Raw genomic sequence first — 25,061 nt, forward strand, 5'->3', positions numbered from 1 at the left:
CAGCCACAAAATTAAGTTAGAGGTTGATCATGTGCCTAGTGTGCAATACTAACGAAGACTAAACTCACCAATGCAAGAGGTGGTCAAGAAGGATATCATCAAGTAGTTTGATGCGGTTGTTGTATAATCGATTTCGAATAGTATGTGGGTTAGTCTAGTCCAATGCATTTATAAGAAGGATGGTATGAGAGCCATCCCAAATGAAAATAATAATCTTGTGTTCGTCTGTCCGGTCAAGGGTTGGTGGGTGTGTAAGAGTTGCCAAAAATTGAATTCTTGGATCGACAGAGACCACTTTCCTATGTTATTCATGGACGAAATTCTAGATTTATTGGTCGGGAGTGAGTGATATTGTTTTCTTGATGGATTCTCCGGTTATAATCAGATTTGTATTACTTCTGAAAATCAAGAAAAAACTTCTTTTACTTGCCCTTATGGGACCTTTGGCTTTGAACGTATACCCTTTGGGCTATGCAATGAACCCACCACCTTTCAACAGTGTATGTTGTCTATATTCTCGGATATGATCGAGGATACCATGAAACTGTTCATGGACGATTTTTCCATTGTTGGTGACTCATTTGAATCATGCCTCAAACATTTGAGCAAGGTCCTTGAGCGGTGTGTGGAGACAAATTTTGTTTTAAATTGAATAAATGTCATTTTATGGTTAAAAAGATATCATGCTTGGCCTCAAGATCTCGGGTAAATGCATCCAAGTCAATCAAGCAAAGATAGAAGTGATTGCTAAATTACCCCCTCCCATTTCCGTAATGGTGTTAGAACTTTTCTTGGCCACACCGGGTTCTATAGACGATTTATTAAAGATTTTTCTAAATTACACAAAGGATGATTGCTCATCATCTGGGTAAGCTTTTCGAAAAGGAAGTGAAGTTTGAATTTGATGGCAATTGTTTGAGTGTGTTTAATTGTCTCAAGGAGCTACTTGTGTCGGTTCCTATCATCGTGGCTCCAAATTGGGCAATGCCTTTTGAAGTGGTGTGTGATACGATAAGCTGTTCATCCAATCTACTATGCTAGCAAATAGTTGAATGATGCCCAACACAACTAACATGGTTATAAAGCAAGAGTTGCTTTCGATGGTATATGCTTTTGAAAAATTTCGAACCTATTTGTGGGATACAAAATTGTTGTGCACACCGACCATGCAGCTCTTAGGTGTTTGATGGCGAAAAAGGAAGCGAAACCTCGGTTGATTAGATGGATATTGCTCCTCCAAAACTCATGTACATCTTTAAAGACCTAAATCATTCATTTGCTCGTAAACAAAGTCACAGAAGGTAAGATACATACCGTCCTGTCACTGAACACACTTCCCTCCATCAAACCGAGGGGCTTTATACCACCAAATGATTCTCTCTCCTGCGTAACTCTTGTAACAAAAACATAGTTTTGTAAAGTGTAAGCATATTTCTGTGGATCAGCATAAATGAGTCTAATACGTTAAAGTGATCTGACTCAATACCCTGCCACTTGACAATAGACTCAGGAACTATTTCAACAAGATCTTGCAACTTATGTGTCTCCTTAGCTATTCTCTGCAGAAAAGTTGTTTTCCGGACACTAATATTCCCTTCAACATAAAACATAATTCTTCTCTTTTTGGGATGACTTCACACCAGCATCCAAGTCTTTATTATTCAACTCTTCCATCCACACCCTTCTTCATAAACGTGGCGATACTCTTAGCATGGTTTCTATGTGTGATTCCAACTGACCTCTGCAAGAACTCGACCATCTTCTCACTGGATTTCCAAAAGAACTGTGAATAAGCCATATATCACCTTCATTATTAATCAAGTATCAGGACTAAATAAATTGGATAATTTTCTTGAAATCACCCATATTGAAAATTACATCTTTCATGCCAAGTACCATATAATGATTAATAACTGCAAAAGATAGAAAGTTGACTATCCATAATCATCCAAAATGGTGAAGTGAACAATAAAATCAGATTTTGATAAGATGCAATATGCTGAGCAAGTTCTGAAATCCCAACTTTGCTTTAAACAGAGTTGTTCACGCCACGTGCAAAAATGAGCAAGCTCTGCGCCAAGAAGCCTATACATAATTCTATATAGTGCATTCTATATGTAAATATATACACAAATATATACATAAAAACACATCACATCTGCACTAAACTAGATAGGTCGTGTTAAGAAAATATACTTTGGGTCAAACTTAACCATAGCAACTAGCTCATGAGATCAGGATAGGCAAAGATCATATAAATAAACAATAGTCCATTCTTAAACCAGCATAGGACACTTAGGCCACCTTTGTTTTCACTTAATAAAGGTATAATCTTAATCATTCAAATCTCAATCATTAAATTATTTGTTTTTTAGGTTTGAATCTTAATTATTTAGATCTTAACCATTAATTATTCAAATCTCAATCATTAAATTATTTGTTTTTTAGGTTTGAATCTTAATTATGTAGATCTTAACCATCAAGTGTGTGTGTTTTCTGAATATATCTGAATGATTTAGATTTATAACAAAGTCTTTTATTTTTTGGTGAAGTAATTGTTTCATTGATGGAATCCAGTAGATGAAGAAAATGAAGAGTACAAAGTGTTAAAGAATATATATCAACTCCCTACAGAGAATCAGTTTAAAGATTTAGGGAGCTAATAAAGTCTAAAAGGGACTATCTTGGAGGGTTACTGGGAACATATTATGTCAACTAAAATGGTTTAACATACACCTAGCCTTTGCAGAGTGAATGGGAATTCATACCCCAACAAAGCATCTTGTTTATTTTCTGTCCAAATACACCAAATAATGCTGGCTGGTATTGTCCTCCAGATCTTCCTGATGGTTTTATCAACTTTCCACAAGCTCCAACTTTCATCGGCGTCCTTGATGTTCTTAGGTACGACCCAAGATAGACAAGAGAGAAAAACATATTCCAAATATCCATGGATGCTGGACAGTGTAGGAAGAGATAAATGTTAGACTCCAAAAATTGATGAAAAATATAACATCTGTTCACTATCTGGATTTTCTTTTATTTACGTCATGCCATGTTGGGCATGAATCATATATTGTTTTCCAGGTGAAACAACTGATATTTGGAGGTAGGTTTGTGCCCTAAATTAGCTTCTAAGGCCACTGTGTGGCATTCACCGATTGAGGTAGTGATGGATGATAACTTGACTTCACTGCGTATGCATTTCTGATTGTGCTCCCCACAAGTTATTTTGTCCCGACACTAATTGATGCCCAAAAATGCTTTTTAAATTTATCAGCAAAACACAAACTACTTCTCACCAAAACCACTTTTTTCTAAAAACAGTTTTGGAAAAAAAAAAAAAACACTTTCAAAATAAATTGATCTTAAAAGGTTGGCCAAATAGGCTTTTAGACCAAGCTCTGACCACTAGACTTTCCAACATCTTAATTCCTGAATATTACCAGCCTTTTAGTTACTTTCTTTTTGGATAGGGGTAAACTTAAAGGTTACATTTATTACCTATTATAAGCTGAAGATTCTAAAACATAAGAGAAATCAAAATATTGAAGTCTTAATCACATCCAAGCTTAAATTTCAACTCCTAATAATCGCCATCAATAAAATACAACTCCTGATAAATAATTCAGCTAACATACTACTTTCTTTTGGTTTACCATCAGGTGTCTGATACCCACTTTGGAACCCGACTACTAATCAGAATTTGCGCTAAAAAGTCCCACTTTGGGGATAAAGTGCTGCCTACCAAAGGCGACTCCATTCCTTGGGCACGACACCAAGACCTCAGGTTAATGGAGGAGGGATTCTTACCACCCTATCACAACCTTTGGTCATACATACTACTGTGTTCAGTTTCCTAAAACACTTACTACTAGGAGGTACGCTAAAGCTAACCCGGACTCAATGGTCATTAGAAAAAAATCTTAATTGTAGTTTTATTAAAAAAAATTATCAAGGAAGAAGAACAGTTACGCCTTTAAGTTTTGAAGACTTGTTACACAACTATCTCTACTATTAGATTACAGCTTGTAGGTACTGATAGATCAACTACTTTATATCAAATAGGTTACTACAAAATAATGACAATGTACAAACTCAAAAATAATATGCAATTTAAAATGTACCTATTATATTGATATAATTTCATCTAATTTTATGTTTATTTGATTGACTGTTATATGTAATCCTATTAATTGCCGTGTATTTATAATGTTAATTGCATTATTTATTCATTAATTCAAAGTAAATACTAATTTTGCCTAATCTTTTCCAACATCCTAACACTTAGCCGCATTGAAATAAAATTGTTACTCTAAACCATATTAAAACTATTGAACTCTAGTAACAAATAAGAGGCATTTCAAGTTACCTAAAACTTTTTCTTGGTAATGCCCTCAATATCCCAGCATATAGAGCTAATTTGGCCTCTTTTCAGCTTCTGTCGACTCAGAGCAATCCTTCTCAGTCTGCGCTTTGAAAATATTCACTCATCCTCATAGATCAAATGAACTCCCCACTGTCTAGCAATGCAACCGTTGATAGATGCCTCAAATAGGCTATACCGGTTAATGTCTCCAACATATGTGCCGGACACCTGCAGTGAAGAATACAATGGAATGTAGGCAAAGCAAACACACCAGCCATACGTTCTAGATGCTGTGCCCACTTTACATTCTTTTTCTATCACTCTAAGGTCTTTCAAATGATCACTGCATAGCAATTTGGCTTTGATGAAAGTATAGTCATACTTTTCAGATAGCATTGCATCAGCACGACAGACACCTGCCCCCATGAGAGTCACACAGCATATAGCAAAGCCTTTGAACTTATCATTATACCAATTAATGGGCAGTTTGAACAAGATCTTTTCATCAACAATCTGATGCTTAAACCACATGGGAATTGCACGTTCAGGAAAGACAATGGAACAAGTCACTCTATGATCATAGTTAAGAGAGGGGTGGATCACATCATCCATATTGTTTGATAGAAGCAAACTCAGAATCTCATCCGAAAAGGAGCTACCATTGCTGTCCTCTGTATAAGATTGTTGATCAAAACTATAATTGGTGAATGAGACCAAATTCAACCTTGGATACATTCGTAGCTTCGCAATACATTCTTTTGCCAAAAAATCTTCTACATATAATTCCTCTATACTCGGAGGAAGTTTGGGGAGTTCCTTAAGTTTCTGACAGTGTGTTATATTGAGATAGCGAAGGTGAGAAAGTTGACTGAAGATATTAGGTAAATAAATAAACTCATTTCTGCTCAGATTCAGTTCCAATAAAGAAGTTAAGTTCTGAAGAGCAGCAACTTGGTTATCGCATAAATTACATCCACTGAGATTTAAGCTCTTCAACTCCCTCAATCCATGAAACACCCAGGGTACTAATATCAAACTGCGAGCAGATTGACGCTTTACCTTCCGCCCTTTTCTTAATGATAGGATCTTGAGTTTACTTAAGTTTCCAATAGAATCTGGTAGTTTCCAAATGGCAGTGTTGCCAGCATAAAGCTCCTCCAACTGGTTTAGATCACCTAGATTTTCAGGTAAAATTGCAAGTCTTGAGCAGCCTTTCAGAATCAAAATTTTCAGTTTTCCCATCTCAGAGACACTGGCAGGGAGTCTTACAAGGTTTTCACATGAACGCAAATCAAGCAAGCTGATACCACTAAGCTGCCCTATTGATGAGGAAAATTCCCAAATTGCAGTACGTGCCAGAAGAAGCTCCGAGAGCAACTCCATATTCCCTCGAATTTCTGGAAAATTCTCTAATTTCTCACAACCTGAGAGGTTGAAGCCTTCAAGAGATTCCATTTGAATATTTCTTGGTAAACACTTCAGATTATTGCAGTTCTCCATATTCAAAAAGATGAGTTTTTTCAGATTTCCAATGGATGGATGAATTTCAACCAAGCGTACACAACTTTTCAGTATAATCCTCTGCAGGTTTGGAGTCTCACAAAAATTGGGTGTTCGGAGTAAACTTCCTGAAAAACTTAAATTGAGGATCGTCAAGTTGTCAAATGCCTGTTCATAAAAAAAAGAAGTAATAGAAACATCAGATTTAACTGTCATTTCTTTTCTTTAAATATGATTCTTTTTTGAAGGAGATCAGCAATACCTTTGATTCCTTGAAGATTTCCACAAGAGAACTAAAAGTCATGTTGAGCCCAACAAGGTTTCCTGGTTCAAAATCTGCTGGTAAAGATGGAAAACTGTAGTATGACCAATCAAGCCATTTCAAGTTACTGGGAAGATACTTAATAGGGTCACAAATAGGGTCGTGGTGTCGGACCTCCTCCCCTTTGACAATGAGTAACCTAAGACACGGCATTTTGCTGAAAGATTTGCTCCACTTGCATATATGACGGTCTGAGCCAATTGGCACCATTACGCCTTTAATAGAATCTGTCCTCTGGAAAGAAATTAAAGTAAATTTGCTAAACAGATCATACTTCCAAGCTTAGAACCTATTCTCCTTGAATATACTAAAGTTAATAACATTTTTTGTTGGAATTAATACTACTAGTATAGGATTTATATCTGGTTTTGCATCACAAGTTCAGTCAAATAGTTTCACGAATTAATTAAGAACTTCAAATATTCTCATTTCCACTCCTTTCTATAATTACTGACAAAATTGAGCATGGAGGTTCAATTCTCCATTGATGGAACACTGAGGGAAACAGAGAAATGCAGAGAGAAAAAATAGAAGAAAAATGTTTATTGAATTTTCGGAATAACTAACTACAAAATTTCCTAGTGCTCACCATTTAGATACAATCCTACACCTCTCTCAAAATTATTTTCTAACCAACTCAACAAACTTCTCAACTGACAGCTACGCACAGTAAAAACAGAAATCAGGAAAACAGTAAAAGCAGTTCAATGAAACAGTAAAACTGTTTCATCCCTAACTCACTGCATCTTTCAATAATTACCTAATAACAAATCCATTCTCCAATCAATATAAGGATGTTTACATTAGGACTTCTTTCCCTATTAAGAGAAAAAGCTAAAATTTGAACTTACAAAAGAACATTTTTTTAAAAAACTGAAAAAATGAATAATTTTGCAAATTAAAGGGCCTTGGATATTCTTATCAAATAATTTTTGAACTATATTAGTGAATGGATATTGAGTAAGCTACTCTAGTTAAAATCTTCAGAAAAGCACATCTAGTAATCTATGAAACAAAATATGCAACTAACCTTCTTAATTGGTGGCTACAGGAGACAACCTTGAGTGCAGAGTAATATGGAAGTACAATTCAAAGCTACAAGGCTATACTTGTTGCCAAGATATTGCATGAATTAATTAAGAAACTACCCCATGAGCTACAGTTTACATTGAGAAAAATGTACTAGTGCTAAAGTAAGTTTAAAAACTTAGGGGTCGTTTGGTAGAGTGTATAAGAATAATGCTGAATAAGGTGTATTAGTAATGCTTGCATTACTAACACAAATATTAGTAATGCTGGTATTAGTTATGCAAACATTATTTCTTACACAGTGTTTGGTTTGATGTATTAAAAATAATATATATTTGTATAATTTTTATAGAAAGATGTTTATTTACCAAAATACCCCTTTTATACACTACTATCTTTTCAAGCTTAAAGGAAAGTAGCATCAACACCTTTGTGGATTTCAATTCTATGGTAAAACCCACATTTTCTAACATAATTTTTTTTTAAAAGAATGAGATCTGTTTGTTTGGCATTCAAATCAAATGGAATGAGCATCCATGTTCGAAAAATGAGAGAGTACCAGCGGCAATACAAAGTCAAAAAAAAATAAAATATGGAAGCAACCACCACTGTGGTACCCAAATACCCAGTTTCTATTTGCTCAATTTCATTGAAAAAAGAAATTTAAGGAAGGTATGCAATCTTGAAAATCCAATTTTTACTTCCTCTCTAAACCCACTTTTCTTTGAAAACTCAATTTTCACTTATTCTCCATATCCAAAAGGCATGAGAATGAAATTGACAGAATTTGAACGGAACAAAGAGAAAGAAATTGAAAAACAAGAAGATGTTTGATTAAGAAGGAAGAAGATGTGGAGAAATGGAGGGAAAAGAAGTTGGATATTTTGAGAGGTAAATTTGTAATTTAATAAGTTAATACATGTATTGAAATGTGTTGTATTACTAATACATTAGAAAAGAGAGGTATTAGTAATACATAGCCCAATACCCAATATATTAGTTATACATAGACCAAAAAATATACCAAACAATGCACTAATAATACACAAGAATAATGCATGCATTATTTTTGTTAACACACCCTACCAAACGACCCCTTAGATGTCCACTTCCAGTGAGGGCAAATAATGCAAAAGAGAAGATGGATATCTCCCGCAGAGGACATGCTTACCTGATTTGCAGAAAAAACAGTTTTTATATCTTGTTCATTCCATAGTCTACTGTGATTCCATGGCCTGTCCTGATCAACATTGCGCGCTGCTTGCTGACCCATTTGTTCTATCAAATCATGCATCTCAACCATTCCTTCAGAAATATATAAGAGTGATTTTTGGATGAGGACATGTATTCCAATCTCTGATCGGAAGCCAAAACTGTTTAGTATTGTTATCACATCATCTCTCTTTCTTCCTCTAAAGAAGCATGCAATATCAAGGAATATATTCTTTTCTTCATGGTTCAATCCATCTAGACTTAAACTGAGCTGCTTAACAATTTTTTCATATCCAGTATCTCTGAGTCTATCTAATGCACTTCTCCACTCAGTTATGCCTCGCTTGTAAAGAAAAGAACCCAAGACCTTAAGAGCTAATGGTAAGCCTTTAGCATAATCTACTACAGACTTGGAGAGTTTCAAAAACTCTTTATCAGGAGTCTGTTTCTGAAAAGCGTGCCAACTAAAAACTTCAACAGCCTCATCTTTAGCCAATTCAGGAACAGAATATAGTTGGTCATGACAACGTAGTAAATCTTGGTTTCTAGTTGTTGTAATGATTTTGCTGCCATCACCAAACCAGTCGTGATTTCCAACTAAATATTCTAATTGCTGTTCCTCATTGACATCATCAAAAACAATTAAAACTTTCCTGTGGCAAAGCCTTCTTTTTATCATATCGGCTCCCTCATAAAAACTTGATATATTCATTGATTTTTCTTTTAAGAGTCTCGAAAGAAGTGTCTTTTGCAAGTACATCAGCCCATACTTCTTTGATTCTTCTCTAATATTCGCAAGAAAACAAGACCCTTGAAATTGATGAGAAACCTTGTCAAAATATTTTCTTGCAACAGTTGTCTTCCCGATGCCTCCAATCCCCCATATTCCAACAAAACAGACATCACCTGATCGAAATTTCAGTAATGATTCTATTTCACCCATACGAGATTCAATTCCCACTAGATATTTTTCAGTGGCTGAAACAGTGTGGTGCATATTTCGGAAGTTATCATTTATAATCTTGTCAATAGATTCAGCTTCATTCCTACATTCAGTACAAATATAATGGTTAGAGTGGGATACACATTTGTTGGGAAATGGACTACAACAACAACAACAACAAACCCAGTATATTCCCACATAGTGGGGTCTGGGGAGGGTAAAATGTACGCAGTCCATACCACTACCCCCGAAGGAGTAGAGAGGCTGTTTACTCATATGGATATGGGCAATGCTCCCCTCATGAGCTTGCGTTTGGGCTTAAGTTAGGCCTAGGTGCCAATCTTTACAATAATAATAAAAAATGCAACATAGAAACACAGGAAATGTTAAAGTAGCTCTACCAATAGCATCTAAATGCAACCCTCCCAACCACCTGTTGGACCACAATTGCTGGAACAAATTGGCTTCAATGTTTGTTAGTTTTGTTTCCACAAGAACAATGATATTATCCCCCACTGTAATAGTAGATTTCTTACTAAACTTCTTTTATTCTCCCTGTTTAAATCCCTTACATTCCATGAAAGAATTTTGATCTTCATTGATTCTTGACTGGTATTACTTATTATCCCTCTGTCTCTTGTGTTTTCATGCTGTTCTTTTTCGATGGCGTGATAATTTTATTGAATTTTTACGGCAACATGCCCTTATACAAGAAGTATGCCAGAAGGTAGAGAACCTACGAATGTTTTCATGCTATTCTTGAAAGCATGTTTATTCCAAAGACTATGGAACCATTACCGTGGGTAGAATTTTCCATGTATATCCCAATAATTAAGTGAAAACTCAAGGGTTCTTGAACTACTCACCCATTAGCAGTTTTACGAATATCGAGTCCTGCTATTCCAGCAGCTCTATGTAGAGCAACCTTCCATCGCTGCACCTTCTCCAAATGATCCTTGAGATTTTTCTTGTCTTGTTCTCCAAGAGCAAGATCAGTTTTGTGGGCCACCTTCTGCCAACCACACTTGAAATCTGCCTTATGTTTGGTTACCAACTTCTCAGAATTAGCGTTGAAATCTTCCACGTGTTTTTCCAACGCTTTAGCAAAGCTGCTTCCCTCTCCTTCACAGAGAGCTAAAAATTCTTATTTCAGATATGTATTTATTAGTTATAGAAGAGAGAATATTATTTTAATGATTAGAAAAGTTGTCTTGGAAGAAATTTTAAGTTTGATTAGTTATACAAGTCAGAACAGAAAATAATATCTGATGATTTACCTTTCATGCGTATATCTGATGGATCGACGTTATAGAAGACAGGATATGCTTTTTGTTCCTTCTTGTCAACACACTCCATGATCATTGTAAGTTCCTCCAAGCACCAGGTGGATGAAGCATAGTCCTCTGAGAAGATAATAATGGCAGTTCTTGATTCCTCAATAGCTTTCAAGAGTTCTGTTGAAATGAACTTTCCTCTTTCAAGTTTCACATCATCTTTGAATATGTTGATTCCTATGTCTTCCAGACGTTTATAAAGATGGGCAACAAAGTTATTGCGCGTATCATCTCCTCTAAAACTCAGAAAGGCATCATATTTCCATTTTTGAATCGATTCATTTTGGGGAGCCATAGGAAAAGTAAGAGTTTTGGAGATCTACAAATACAAGCAGAATGAGGTAAACACCTGAGTTAGAGCCCAGAATTGAAAATAAATAATAAGATAGAAGAAAAGAGAATCTCCATGAAGGATGACAAAACAATGATTCACACAATAACAGAGAAAAGGAAGAGGCTTGCATGTCAACTTTGCACTCTCTGAAACATAAAGTAGATGACAAAATTGTTATGTTCCAATCTCAAACTAATTGGGGTCAGCTATATGAGCTCAAATTTATTCCGCCTATTCTAATCCCAAACTAATTGGGGTCAACTATACGAACGCTCAAATTTATTCCATCGGATTTGGACTAGTTTCTATATGTTTTTTAAATGGTAAGGTGGGTCTCTATTATTTCTCTACTCACATACAAACAAGTGTATCAGCACGACGAAACCTTGGACTGACTAGTTCCTATAACCTACTCAAATTGACATCTACCTTTTTAAACGAAAAATAATGCACAAGAGAAAAAATAATGTCCCCCGAATTCTCAACCGTTAGAGGACCACACACCTGATTTGCACAAAAAACATTTTCCATGTCTTTTTCATGCCATAGTCTACTGCAATTCCATGGCTTGACCCACTCAGCATCACGAGCCATCTGCTGACCTATTTGGGCTATCGAATCATGCATCTCAACTTTTCCTTCTGAGATATACAAAAATGATCTTTTAAGGACATCTAATCCATTTACAGACTTGAAGCCAAGTCTAGCCAGTACAGTAATCACATGTTCTTTCTTTTTTCCTCTAAGGAAGCATGCAATATGAAGAAACATATTCTTGTATTCATCGCCCAATGCATCTAGACTTAAGCTGAGTAACCTAACAATCTTCCCATCCCTGAAATCTTTGTCTCTATATAAGGCATTTATGTGCTCTTCTGTACCTTGTTTGTAGAGAAAAGAACCCAAGACCTCTAGAGCTAAGGGTAAGCCTTTAGCATAATCTACTACACAACATGAGAGCTCTTCAAAGCCTTCAACTGGAGTTCCTTGTTGAAAGGCGTGCCAACTAAAAAGTTCTAAAGCCTCATGGTTAGTCAGTTCTGGAACACGATATAGCACATCATGCTTGCTAAGTAAATCGAAGTTTCTAGTTGTTGTAATGACCCTAGTGCCATCACCAAACCAATCACTCTTTCCAACTAAACATTCCAGTTGGTGGCTATCATCCACATCATCAAGAACAATTAGAACCTTCTTGAAGCGAAGCATTTGGCTTGTCATTTTGTCTCCTTTGGAAAAATTTGGTACATTCACAGAGTGCGTCTTCAAGATCTGTGAAAGAAGCTTCTGTTGCAAATGTTGTAGGACTTCCAGCCCACTCTTTTTTAAGACACTCCTAACATTTGCAAGAAAACAGGATCCTTCAAATTGACAAGAGATCTCATCAAAAATTCCTCTTGCAATGGTTGTCTTCCCTACACTACCCAACCCCCATAACCCGACAAAATAAACACCGCCAGATTCAACATTCAACAACGATTTTACTTCCTCTATACGAGATTTGAGTCCCACGTGATATTTTGCAATTCTTGGAAAAGGAGAAATCTTGTCAACAATTTGCTGAATACATTCTTCAACGTTCCTGCATCAAATAAAATATATCAGAACAATGAAATATTTGAAACATGATAATCGGTGTTATCAGAAGAGCGCGGCTCAAAACGTGTTGAGCGCTTCACCTCGCTTTTATGTACAATTCACCGTTGTCATCAAGTTTCTAAGTCACACTTTTCCTTGCCAATGAGTCTCTTCCGACGAGGCGACACTAAACAATAATAACGGCTAGCTGATATCTTTAGGACTCCTGTTTTATTTTTGTACTTATCAGCTTTGGTGTATATATAGGATTGTATTTTAGTAGGTCTCTTTGTTACATAGATTTGTTCAGATTTGTATGTAATCCACAGGCTATAAAGGCCAATACAGAGCAACAACAACAAAAACAAACCCAGTGTATTCCCACAAAGTGGGGTCTGAGGAGGGTAAAATGTACGCAGTCCATACCGCTACCTCCGAAGAAGTAGAGAGGCTGTTTTCGACCCCCGACTCAAGATAAAGAATAGTAAACAAGGTCGTAATGAAACAAGAACCAGGATGGATGACATAACAGAAATAAGGAATCAGAAATAACAAAAATAGAAATCAGAGAAATACGAAATAAGAGCACTACGAAATAAGGAATAAGAAATAAAGGCCAATACAGAGAATCAATAAAATCAACCTTAACCTGCTGCTATCAGTTCTCTTCCTCTTTATGGTATCAAGAGCTCTATAGCTTTAACAAGCCTGATCCTATTTTTTTTCTTTTCTATTTTTCCCAACCCAAACACCTCACGCCTAAATGGACCCAAATACAAGCATCGTCAATGTCGACAACATCTCCAACTCAAAGACTGTTGTCCTGTTGTCCAGTTCAATCTGGTTACTCATCTCCCCATCAAACTTGCTGGTAACCATAATTTTTCGTTGTGGAAGGCGCAGGTGTCCATGATTATGCGTGGACACAACCACTTTGGTCACCTTGATGGATCGATACCAACCCCCTCCAAAACTATATCTGAAAACAACCTAGAAGTACCTAATCCTAATTATGTTTCCTGGTTTCAACAAGATCAACTTATACAAAATGCTATCTTGGCAATTGTGGATGCGACCATTGGCAGTACAGTTGCTTCTGTTACAAATGCAAAAGTCTCTTGGGACGCCTTGCATCCTGCTTATGCAAATAAGTCTCAAACTCGTATTTTTAGTCTTAAGAGACCGTCTAGCCCGCGTTTCCAAGGACTCTCACCCTGTTGCAGACTATCTCCATCAAGTTCGGTCTCTTTGTGATGAACTTGCCACTGCTGGATCCCCTGTATCCAATGAAGAATTAATTGTCAAGATTCTCACTGGCCTTGGATCTGAATTTTGAGAACTTTCCGCCGCTATCCGCGCTCGAGATTCAACAATCCCCTGTGAAGAACTATATGAAAAGCTCCTTAATCATGAGCTTTTTCGGCAGTAGGAGGAAGCTAAAAAAACACCTTCTGCTCCAATCACTGCCAACGTTGCTTAGGGAACTACTTCCAGTCCCATACATGAAAGCTCCACCAATCATCAGAACAATAATCGACGATCAAATGCTCCAAACCAACAAAATAATTATCAGTCCTGGCGTAACAATCAACAATCCCGACGTAATAATCCACAACAATCTTCCGACAGAAACCGTTACCCAACTCTGTGATCGTAGAGGTCATACTCCTTGTGTATGTCGGACACGTTCTCACAATCATCTTCAAGTGCGTGCTAATTATGCTGCAAGCCTTCAGAATCAATCAGCTCTGTGGATCGTTGACAGTGGTGCCACCCACCATATAGCCTCAAACACGCAGATTCTAGCCACTATGCAAAACTACCACTGTTCGGAGGAGATCGTCATGGGTAATGGTAATACCATTCCAATCTCTCATATCGGTAATGTGAATTTTAACGCATCAAATCACCAATTCCAGCTTCAACATATTCTTTGCTCTCCAGCTATTAAAGATAATCTAATCTTTGTCTCTAAGTTTTGTCAAGATAATAACTCATGTATGGAATTTATTCCTTTCTCTTATCTTGTAAAGGATCTGACTACGGTGGCACTATTGGCTCGCGGATGGAATAAAAACGGGTTGTACGAGTGGCCATCGGGGGATGTTGATGGTCCACCAAAATGCAATGTTATTGTTTCATACAACCTATGGCATCAACGATTAGGCCACCCTAATCGTCAAGTTCTAAATAAATTTTTGCATGATTTTTTCATTCCAGTTGTTGGTTCCAAACCTAATACTGTTTGCAAAATTCACGCTATTCTAATAAAAGCGACAGGATGCCTTTTTCAAAAGGTTCTTTGCACAGTGCTAGTCCATTAAATTTAATTTACAGTGATTTGTGGGGGCCGTCTCCGGTAATATCGATTGACAAAAAACGATACTACGTTTTATTTGTCGATCAATTTTCAAGATATATGTGGTTATTCACTCCCAAAGATAAAACAGAAGTCTTGAAAATCCTCAAAACTTTACATCCCATGCTTGAAAGGCATTTTTAAACAAAAATTTTATCCTTTTATACTGATGGTGGTTGTGAATGTCAAAAATTGGATTCCTATCTAAAAACACATGGAATTGAACACTTAGTGTCCCCCCTCCCATATACACCACAAAGGGTAGCTTTAGTTGAACGCCGACATCGACATGTCATCGAGACAGCGCGCACTTTACTAGACCAAGCATCCCTACCTTCAACTTTTTGGAGTTCTTCTTGTCATTAAGCTATTTATTTGATCAATAGGATGACTACACCCAATCTACAAAACAAATCACCTTTTGAAACCCTACTTCAGGCCATGCCTAACTATAATCCCTCAAGGTTTTCGGATGCTTATGCAACCCATGGCTCAAACCTTATTCCTGTAATAAATTGGAACCTCGATCCACACCATGTGTTTATTTAGGATTTTCTAATAAATATTCTAGCCATCAGTGTTTTGATCCTGTCAACTCCAAATTATATTTATCTAAGGATGTAATATTTTTGGAAGACAATTTCCCTTTTCAAAATATATTTTTCAGATTTAAAAATAAAGTTAATGTTTCTTGGGATACGATTTTTGTTGAACAACAACCCAGGGAGGACACTCATTCAATTTCACATTCCTCTTATGAACTTCCCCCACCAGTAACTACGTTGTCCATGGCCGCTCAACGCCTGCAAACTATCTCCTCCGCTTCAGATGGCGTCTCTCCACAATCATGTAACATTCCTTCTCCTCAAATCTCATCAACTTCCACTCCTTTACCCACTACACAAGTTCCACAAAAACACTCTACTTCTGCTTCTTCAGCACCTTAAACATTGCCCTCACGACCACTTATAATGTACCGCAGACGAGAAAGACCACCCATTCCTAGCCAAACTCCACATCCTTCTCCCAATGCATCTGCTTCGGCAAAAAATCATCCACAAATGGCTTCTGCCCCGCCCCAACTAGTAGCCTCTCCTACCCAGCTTGACCCGCCAAACCAGCCCCGGCCAACCCAGCCAGCCACCAAAGTACACCCAATGACCACCCGCTCACAGACTAATAGCCTTAAACCACGTTAGTTTCTCACAACCACTACACCGTCTCCAAAAATCCCCACAACCTATAAGCAAGCCAAGCTAATTCCCCAATGGAACTCTGCAATGCAAGCTGAATTTGAGAGTCCTGTCAACTTGGAAAACATATCCGTGCTACATTTTCACATAGTATTGAGAGTCGTTCAGAGTCTATTTTCTCATTAGTTCATTCTGATATTTGGGGGTCCTAATAGAGTCAGTTCACCCTTAGGATTTCGTTACTTTGTTAGTTTCATTGATGATTTTTCACGGTGTACTTGGGTTTTCCTAATGAAAGATCATTCTTATTTCCTATAGTCAAAAGTTTTTGTGCTGAAATACAAAATGAGTTTGGTGTTTTCATTCTTACTTTTCATAGTGATAATTCCTTAGAATACTTATCCTCCCAGTTTCAGGAGTTTATGACTCACCAAGGAATTATTCACCAGACATCATGTCCATATACCCCTCAGCAGAACGGTATAGCAAAAAGGAAAAATGGACATCTAATTGAGACAGCTCGCACACTTCTCAATGAATCCCATGTTCCGCTGCGTTTTTGGGGCGATACAGTCCTCGCATCTTGCTATCTCATTAATAGAATACCATCATCTTCGATTCAAAATTAGGTTCCCCATTCCATACTATTTCCTCAATCACATCTGTACTCTACGTCCCCCCGTGTTTTTTGAGAGCACTTGTTTTGTTCATAACTTAACCCTAGGAAAAGATAAATTAGCCCCTCGTGCTCTCAAATGTATCTTCCTTGGTTATTCTCGAGTTCAAAAAGGGTATCGCTGCTATTCACCTGATCTGGGTCGCTATCTTATGTCCGCCGATGTCACATTCTTTGAATCTCAAACTTACTACACATCATCTGTTCATCTTGATATCTCTGAGGTTTTACCCATACCTCCAGTCTTACCCATACCAATCTTTGAAGAATTGACGGTTACTTCTCCATCTCCAGCTGCAATGCCACCACTTTTGACTTATCACAGCCGCCCGCGTCCCGCATTAGTCCCAGATGATTCATGTCATGCGCCTGAAACTTCCCCTACAGCGGACCTGTCTCCTCCTAGCCAATCAGTTGCACTTCAAAAAGGTATAAGATCCACTTGTAATACTAACCCACATTATACTTTCTTGAGTTATCATCGTCTGTCCTCACCCCATTATGTTTTTGTATCATTTTTGTCCTCAATTTCCATCCCTAAGACTATAGGTGAAGCACTTTCCCATTCAGGATGGAAACAGGCTATGATTGATGAAATGTCTGCTTTACATACGAGTGGTACTTAGGAACTTGTTTCCCTTCCTGTAGGTAAATCTGCTGTTGGTTGCCTTTGGGTTTATACAGTCAAAGTTGGTCCAGATGGTCAGACTGATCGGTAGAAGGCTCAGCTTGTTGCCAAAGGGTATACACACATATTTGGGCTTGATGATAGTGGCACTTTCTCTCCCGTGGCTAAAATAGCATCTCTCCACCTTTTTCTCTCTATGGCTGTTGTTCGTCATTGGCCTGTTTATCAGTTGACATTAAGAATGCTTTTTTGCATGGTGATCTTGAGGAAGAAGTCTATATGGAGCAACCACCTGGTTTTGTTGCCCAGGGGGAGTCTAGTAGCCTTGTATGTCGATTGTGAAAGTCACTCTGTGATTTGAAACTATCCCCTCGAGTCTGGTTAGGAAAATTTAGCACAGTGATTCAGGAGTTTGGCATGATTCGTAATGGAGCTGATCAATCAGTGTTTTATCGCCATTCTGAACCAAATTTGTGTATTTATCTAGTTGTTTATGTTGACGATATTGTTAACACCGACAATGATCAAAAGGGTATCACTAACTTGAAGCAACATCTCTTTCAACATTTCCAGACTAAAGACCTTGGCAAACTGAAATACTTTCTAGGTATTGAGGTTGCACAGTCTAGATCAGGTATTGCTGTTTTTCAATGCAAGTATGCTTTAGACATTCTTGAGATGACAGGAATAATGGGATGTCAATCCATTGACACTCCTATGGATCCAAATCCTAAACTTCTGTCAGGACAGGAGAAGCCACTTAGTGATCCTGGAAGGTATAGGCGGTTGGTTGGAAAGTTGAATTATCTCAAAGTGACTAGACTTGACATCTCTTTTCCCGTGAGTGTTGTAAGTCAGTTTATGACTTCCTCCTGTGATAGTCATTGGGATGTAGTTGTTCGTATTTTGCCATATATAAAGTCATCTCCAAGTAAAGGACTACACTTTGAGGATCAAGGCCATGAGCATATCATTAGATATACCAATGCTGATTGGGAAGGATCACCCTTTGATAGATGTTCTACATCCGGATATTGTGTTTTAGTAGGTGGTAATTTGGTGTCCTGGAAGAGTAAGAAACAGAGTGTGGTTGCTCGATCTAGTGCCGAATCAGAATATCGAGCAATGGCTGCAGCAACTTGTGAGCTGGTTTGGATCAAACAATTGCTGGGAGAACTAAAATTTGGAGACCCCGGTAAGACGGAACTTGTATGTGATAATCAAGCAACCCTTCATATTGCATCTAATCTAGCGTTCCATGAGAGGACCAAGCACATAGAGATTGATTATTACTTTGTCAGGGAAAAGATACTCTCGGGAGATATTGTTACAAAATTTATGAAGTCAAGTGAACAACTTGCAGATATCTTCACCAAGTCCCTCACCAGTCATCGTATTAATAACATTTGTAATATGACTTGTATGCACCAGCTTGAGGGGGAGTGTTAGAATATGAGTAGAAATAGAATAGTATACAAGATCCTAATCCTACTTCGAAAAGGATTGTATTGTAGTGTCTATAAATGGGGTGTCAATGTAATTATGTAGACAACAATTCAATAATATTTTTCACCAGTATTTCTCACAATTAGATAAGGAGGAAAAATGGGAAGTACTAAATGGGAATTGATCCCTATTCTTCTACTTTAAGAACTTAAACATTTAACATAGTGCATGATACAACCCCTTTGGAGCATGGAGGGCAGCGGATAATATTAGATTAATTCTTTTTATCTTTGAATTGATAACTGTATATTATAACAATGAACCAAAAGGGTATTTAGGTAGTACTGAAACCATATTTGCATGAAAGCCCCGAAAATCTACTATTCTCTATCTATAGCGAGTCTAAAATATCAATGACAGAGATAATATCATTAGAGTAAATCTCATTACACCAAAAACATAACTGTAAGACAAAGTTCAACTTGATCTTCTGTACATCATCCTCTATAGTCTCAAAACATTTGGAGTTTCCTTTCTTCCAAATTGTCCACCAAATGCATGTTGGGACAATTCTCCATCTACTCTTGTCCTTTGCCCGTGAACCTATTTCCTTCCGACTACTGAGAGCTTCTGAAATCTTTTTCTAGCATAGTCCAGTTTATGCCTTTGAGGACACCACTCTACAGCTGTGCTGTAAATGGACATTGCAAAAAAAGGTGATTAACTTTCTCTTGTTTCTTTACCCTTGAAGCATCTTGAGCACAATGGAAGCCCTCTAATCATCAAAACGTCCCATGTGAAAGACCATGTCCAGGTTTCCAACCATATACCGATTGTCCATCCAGAAACTAGTTTTGCTCTCATCTAACTCTTTAATCTTGGATTGAACTTTCAACCCACTCCACAATGCTCTAATGGATCTTCATATACCAACCTCCTATGGTGTAGTAACCTCCTTAGTCATCCAATTATCCTCCTGATCATATTTGACTTTAATAACTTTTCCCCACAGTAGTTAATGTTCACTGATAAACTTCCACAGCCATTTTGTTCTGTGAGCTTTGCTTTGTACCTTCAAGTTATAGATCCCCAGACCTCAATGTATCTTCCCAGGGATAACATTTTTCCACATGACCAAGTGGAATACTTTCATTTTTTTGTTTCCATGCCACAAAAATTCCTAATAGTGCTATCCAACCTATTGATGACCCCTATTGGATACGGAACAAGGACATTATGTATGTTGTAAGGGCATCAAGAATTGAGTTAATGAAAGTCAATCCGCCACCCATAGACAAGTATCATGTCTTCAAAGAAGGCAAAATACATATATAGATACTTAACTTGATCTAAACTGAAAATTATACACTCCAACTTTGAGAATACACATCTAGAGACCTCAACTAGAGAATGTGAAAATTGGAAATTGAGGTGTCCAAGTTAGTTTCAGAGACCTCCAGGCTGGAAAATGGATGCAACAACTGACATTTATTTAGCTATGAACTAGTAATAACTAACTTTCTGATGTATTAGTAGCCTCAAAGAAATTATTCTTTGTCGTGGATTGGAACTTTTATAGTAGGCCTAACCTAAGGACCAAAATAGAGGTATCTCTATGATCCAAATGGCATCAAATTGCATGATATATACCTTAAATCAAAGTCATAGCAGATTCATTTTGGTGTAATGGATTTAATAGTATATTTATTTTACTAATGAAAAAAATGAAGGTTTCAATGGCATGTCCGGCTAAGTGGTGTCTAGAGGTGGTAATTTGACATTTTAAAGCATTAATAAACTGACCCTGATCATTCCAACCAATTTGCAGAGAAATGCTATTATGAACATGTCTCTCAAAAATTACTACTAGTTCTTTTGAGTTAGTTACTACTCACCAACAATTTAAACCCGCAATGTTGAATGCTTTACAGAGAATGTCCTTCCACCTCAAGAACTCCACCATGTAAGAACCATTCAAACCATATATCCCTAGTTGGGCCAACAGTACTTGATCAAAGTTGCATAATACTTGTGATGCAGTTGATTGATAGAAGACAGAGAAGAATTTCATTCCCTTGTTGTCAACGCACTCCATTATCTTTGTGAGTTCTTGCAAGCACCGTCTCGATGAAGCATAGTACTTGGAAAAGATGGTAATAGCAATCCTTGATTCCTCTATGGCTTCTAAGATTTTTGTTGAGATTGGTTCTCCTTCGCCTCTTTCAGACTCGACATCGTCGGGTCTGAATGCGTTAATTCCTAGGTCTTCCAGACGTTTGTAAAGATGGGCAATAAAGATTCTGCCCAAGTCTTCTGGTCTAAAATTCAGGAAAACATCATATTTCCAATTTCTGACAGATTGAATTTGGGAAGCCATTGGAGTTGTGCTAATCTGAGAAAGAATATGCGACGTTCTCAAGAATATGCAGGGAGGGACCAACAATAGTATTCCTGGAAATTTCCAGGAACTTGGAACCATCTCACTAACAATCATTTATCCGTTGACTGAAGGGGAGCTGATGAGTCAACTTTCTACTTTCATAAAAAGAAGATGTGGGTGCGGCAATAATAATTAAACTAGCGTATTTTTTATTAAAATAGTATTTTTATATAGCTAAATGATCAGACGAACTCTTATATTTATCTCAATTTGTGATGCACATTTTCAATTACCTTTTTTCATTTGAATCCTTAAATCCATCAAAACATAATATTTAAAATATTTTTTTATCCAATTAATATAATATAATACAATTGACTACATGTAGCATGTCACGTAATTTTTAAATGATACATAAAAATTAAATATTAAAAATATATATAAAATACAAATAATATCTTTTTTAAATAAAGATCCAACCCACCCCTCCTCCTCATTTTCTTTATCTTCTTCTTGGTACTCCCCACCCTCAACCCAACAACATCAACTTTCACCTTTTACAATACTTCTATATCAACTTAGAGAAAGTGAGTGGTGTTAGGTGGTTGTGTCATCCAATGTCGAAGTGGATTTTTGTTTGGGGGTGGGGTGGCGGAAATGGTTGGCTAAATGTGGTGGTGGTGCTAGATTGGGGGGAGGGGGCCCGAGGCGCGCGAGGGGTTGATGAAGAAGAAAATGTAGGATTTTGAGATTTTCTTCAAAAAAAATTACTATGTTCGATTTTTTAAAAATATTTTTAAATGTAACTCGCTTTAGTTTAAATTACTATGTTTGATCTAACTCGCTTAAAAACGCGTACAAATACGCATTCTAACTCAACAAGTTAGGGATCGTTTGGTTGGAAAATAGTTATCTCGGGATTACTCAGGATAACTTATCCCAAGATAAGTTATCCTGATCTCCCAGTATTGATTAATCCCTCCAACCAAATATGGGATGAAATGATACCTCATTTTATTTCGAGATTACTTATCCCTTATACCTCACACCAAACTACCCCTTAATGAGATACATGTTCGATTAATGATCAAAAGAGTTTAAAATATGAGAAGGTTTTAGAAATAAACTAACTTTCAGCAAATTATATATACATGCATTACACAAATTTATAGGAAGAAAAGATTATAAACCTTTTGCGGGTAGCATGAGGATCTTTGGACTCGAGGTCACGGTCAGAATCTTCACTATGAGGAGGGCTCGATCGTGGAGAATCAGACACTCCAAAAACAGGAATGGTAAGGGAATTGGAATTTGCTATTATTGAATTAGAATTGTCTCCAGTAGTACTATTGTATTGGAGCATGTACAGAGCCTCGTCAAAGTTGGATTGGATATTGTGAAACAAGAATTCCAGGGTATTTTCGGGTGAAGCAGAGGAATTATAGTTAGTAGCATTTAGATGGAGTTGGAGCTGTTGAGCAAGGTCCCTGCCTTGTGTTAATTCACTTATCGCTCGTTTAAACTCAATGTTATTGTCAGCTCCGTACTTGTCCATTTGAGAAATTAACTCGATCGTGAAGTGTGTGTTTACGTGGAATACAAGACAAAAGGGTGGAGGGGAATACAGAGTATAATAGTGGTAAAGAAAATTTTAAAGTTAATTGGTGAACCATACAAGAATTGTCACTTGTTGTAAGTTGCTAAAGGTTGTAATTTTGAATGTAGAAATAGGAGGAAGAGAAGAGGGATATAAAGAGAATACGATGAAGGAAAATAAAAATTAAAAAGGATTAGAGAAAGTTTGACTGAAGAATAGTTTCCTTGGACCAGTCTTTGGTCAAGGAAATTGTAGTATAAGTAAGCTAAGTCTAATTGCTGACCATTTCAAATTAACTAACATCATGACCGACCGTCAACAGTTATTTAAGTTTTTAAACTCAAATTAACTAGTCCTATTTTTGAACGTTTAAAATAGGCCTTCAAGACGTTTGTAAAGATGGGCAACAAAGATTCCGTCCAAGTTTTCTGGTCTAAAATTCAGGAAAACATCATATTTCCAATTTCTGACAGATTAAGTTTGGGAAGCCATTGGAGTTGTGCTAATCTGAGAAAGAATATGTGACATTCTCAACAATCACATTTTGGAAATATCCAGGAACTTGAATCATCTCACTAACAATGATTAATCCGTTGACAGAAAGTAAACGCAGGGGAGTTGATGAGACCAATTTCCACTTTCTTAAAAGGCGAAATGGTTTGGCAGATATTAATATTTATCAGAATTTATCAAGCAGACATCTTTACGTAACTTTTTGTGGTTTGAATTCTTAACTAAACAAAACACAAGATTTTAAACTCTTTTACCATGTGTATAACATACTCTCCTAATAAATTATACGTCATATCCACTGTCACATAAATTAATGTCATATGATAAATATCTTTATCAATTATTTTTAAAAATTATTAATCTAACAATATTAAATAAAATAATAAAATAATAAATTAAAAAAATAATTTTAAAAATAAATTCATTATTCTCACCCTCCACCTTCCTAAACCCACATCCACCATCTCCACCTCCCCCAAACCCACATCGACAGCAACAATTTGAATCTTCAAAGAAACAGTTTCAGTAGAACTTGAAAACTCTTCAAAATTATTCAAATTTTCCCAGTCACAACAAATTATCAGGTGATATACCACAAGAATTGAGAAATCTCACAAGTTTAAATGTCTTGAATCTTCAAAGAAACAATCTTTTTGGTTCCATTCCTTCAACTCTTCAGAAATGCCAAAAGCTCTATGAGCTAAGGCTCTCCGAAAACAACTTAACTGGCCCAATTCCCTATGAACTCGGCCCTTTATCTGAATTACAAGTGATATTAGACCTGGATAACAATACCAAAAAATGCAAACCCACTTCCAATTTCATCTTCTCTATTCCACATTAACACCACCGGCCACTGCTGGTCGGTAGATGTTGGGGTGGGTTTTAGAGGGGTGGGAGAGAGGGGGCGAGGGGTGAAGGAGAAGTTTTTTAAATAATTTTAATCTAAATACGTGTACTCACGTGGGGCTTTGGGCTGTAGGTGACAAAATTTTTTTAAAATGAGGTATGACACAAGTCTTAATAATTGAGTGGATGTGATAATTACTTAATTATGGATTAAGAAAGTTTAAAATTTTTTAAAATAACCCAAAATTTTTTAAAATTTATACTTTGATCCAAATGTTAGTTAATATAACGGGAAATGAAGAAAAAAATGTATTTTTCTCTCTTCTCATCTGTTGTTGTTTTCTCTCTCTTCGCGATTTTTGTTGTTCATTGTTGTTGCTGCTTTATTCATCATCTTCTGATTCATTATTATCATCTTGTACTTCATTGTCATCTTCATATTCTTCTTGTTGACCATTTTTGTTCTTGTTATCACCGCAACTCCTACTCTTTGACCAATTTCTTAGGTCAAATTTTGTTTTAACTTTGGCATTTACTTGATAGGAGACGTTGGTAAGTCAAATTATATTTTTTAGTTGAATTTGTCATCTGGGTAACTGTTAGTGTACTGTTTTTTCAACAATAGCTAGTAAGCGAACATGAAAACAACATAAGAGCAATCTATTTAAATAGATCTATCATCTGTGGCACTAGATAAATATTCCATTGCAACAAAATGTCTCATATATTGGATTCATGCTTATGGTTTCTAGGTACCCGTAATATGAATCGAACAGATGGGTGTTCTGTTGCAACAAAT

General features: G+C 36.7%; 1 protein-coding gene across 1 annotated transcript in view; it reads right to left on the reverse strand.

Moving 5' to 3' along the window:
• LOC107855831 (TMV resistance protein N) overlaps positions 1-21,548 on the reverse strand; it is a gene marked incomplete in the record, with an annotated part of 108,589 nt that extends 87,041 nt beyond the window's left edge. Inside the window, 9 exon segments of the mRNA XM_016700824.2 lie at positions 1,359-1,805; positions 2,769-2,957; positions 4,373-6,037; positions 6,132-6,425; positions 8,392-9,478; positions 10,242-10,509; positions 10,653-11,028; positions 11,548-12,625; positions 20,819-21,548. Of these exon segments, the coding sequence (XP_016556310.2) occupies positions 4,487-6,037; positions 6,132-6,425; positions 8,392-9,478; positions 10,242-10,509; positions 10,653-11,028; positions 11,548-12,625; positions 20,819-21,417 (5,253 nt within the window).
• Positions 21,549-25,061: the final 3,513 nt, after the last annotated feature.

This window comes from Capsicum annuum, chromosome 6 (assembly GCF_002878395.1).
Source record: "Capsicum annuum cultivar UCD-10X-F1 chromosome 6, UCD10Xv1.1, whole genome shotgun sequence".
NCBI classification, from domain to species: Eukaryota; Viridiplantae; Streptophyta; class Magnoliopsida; order Solanales; family Solanaceae; genus Capsicum; species Capsicum annuum.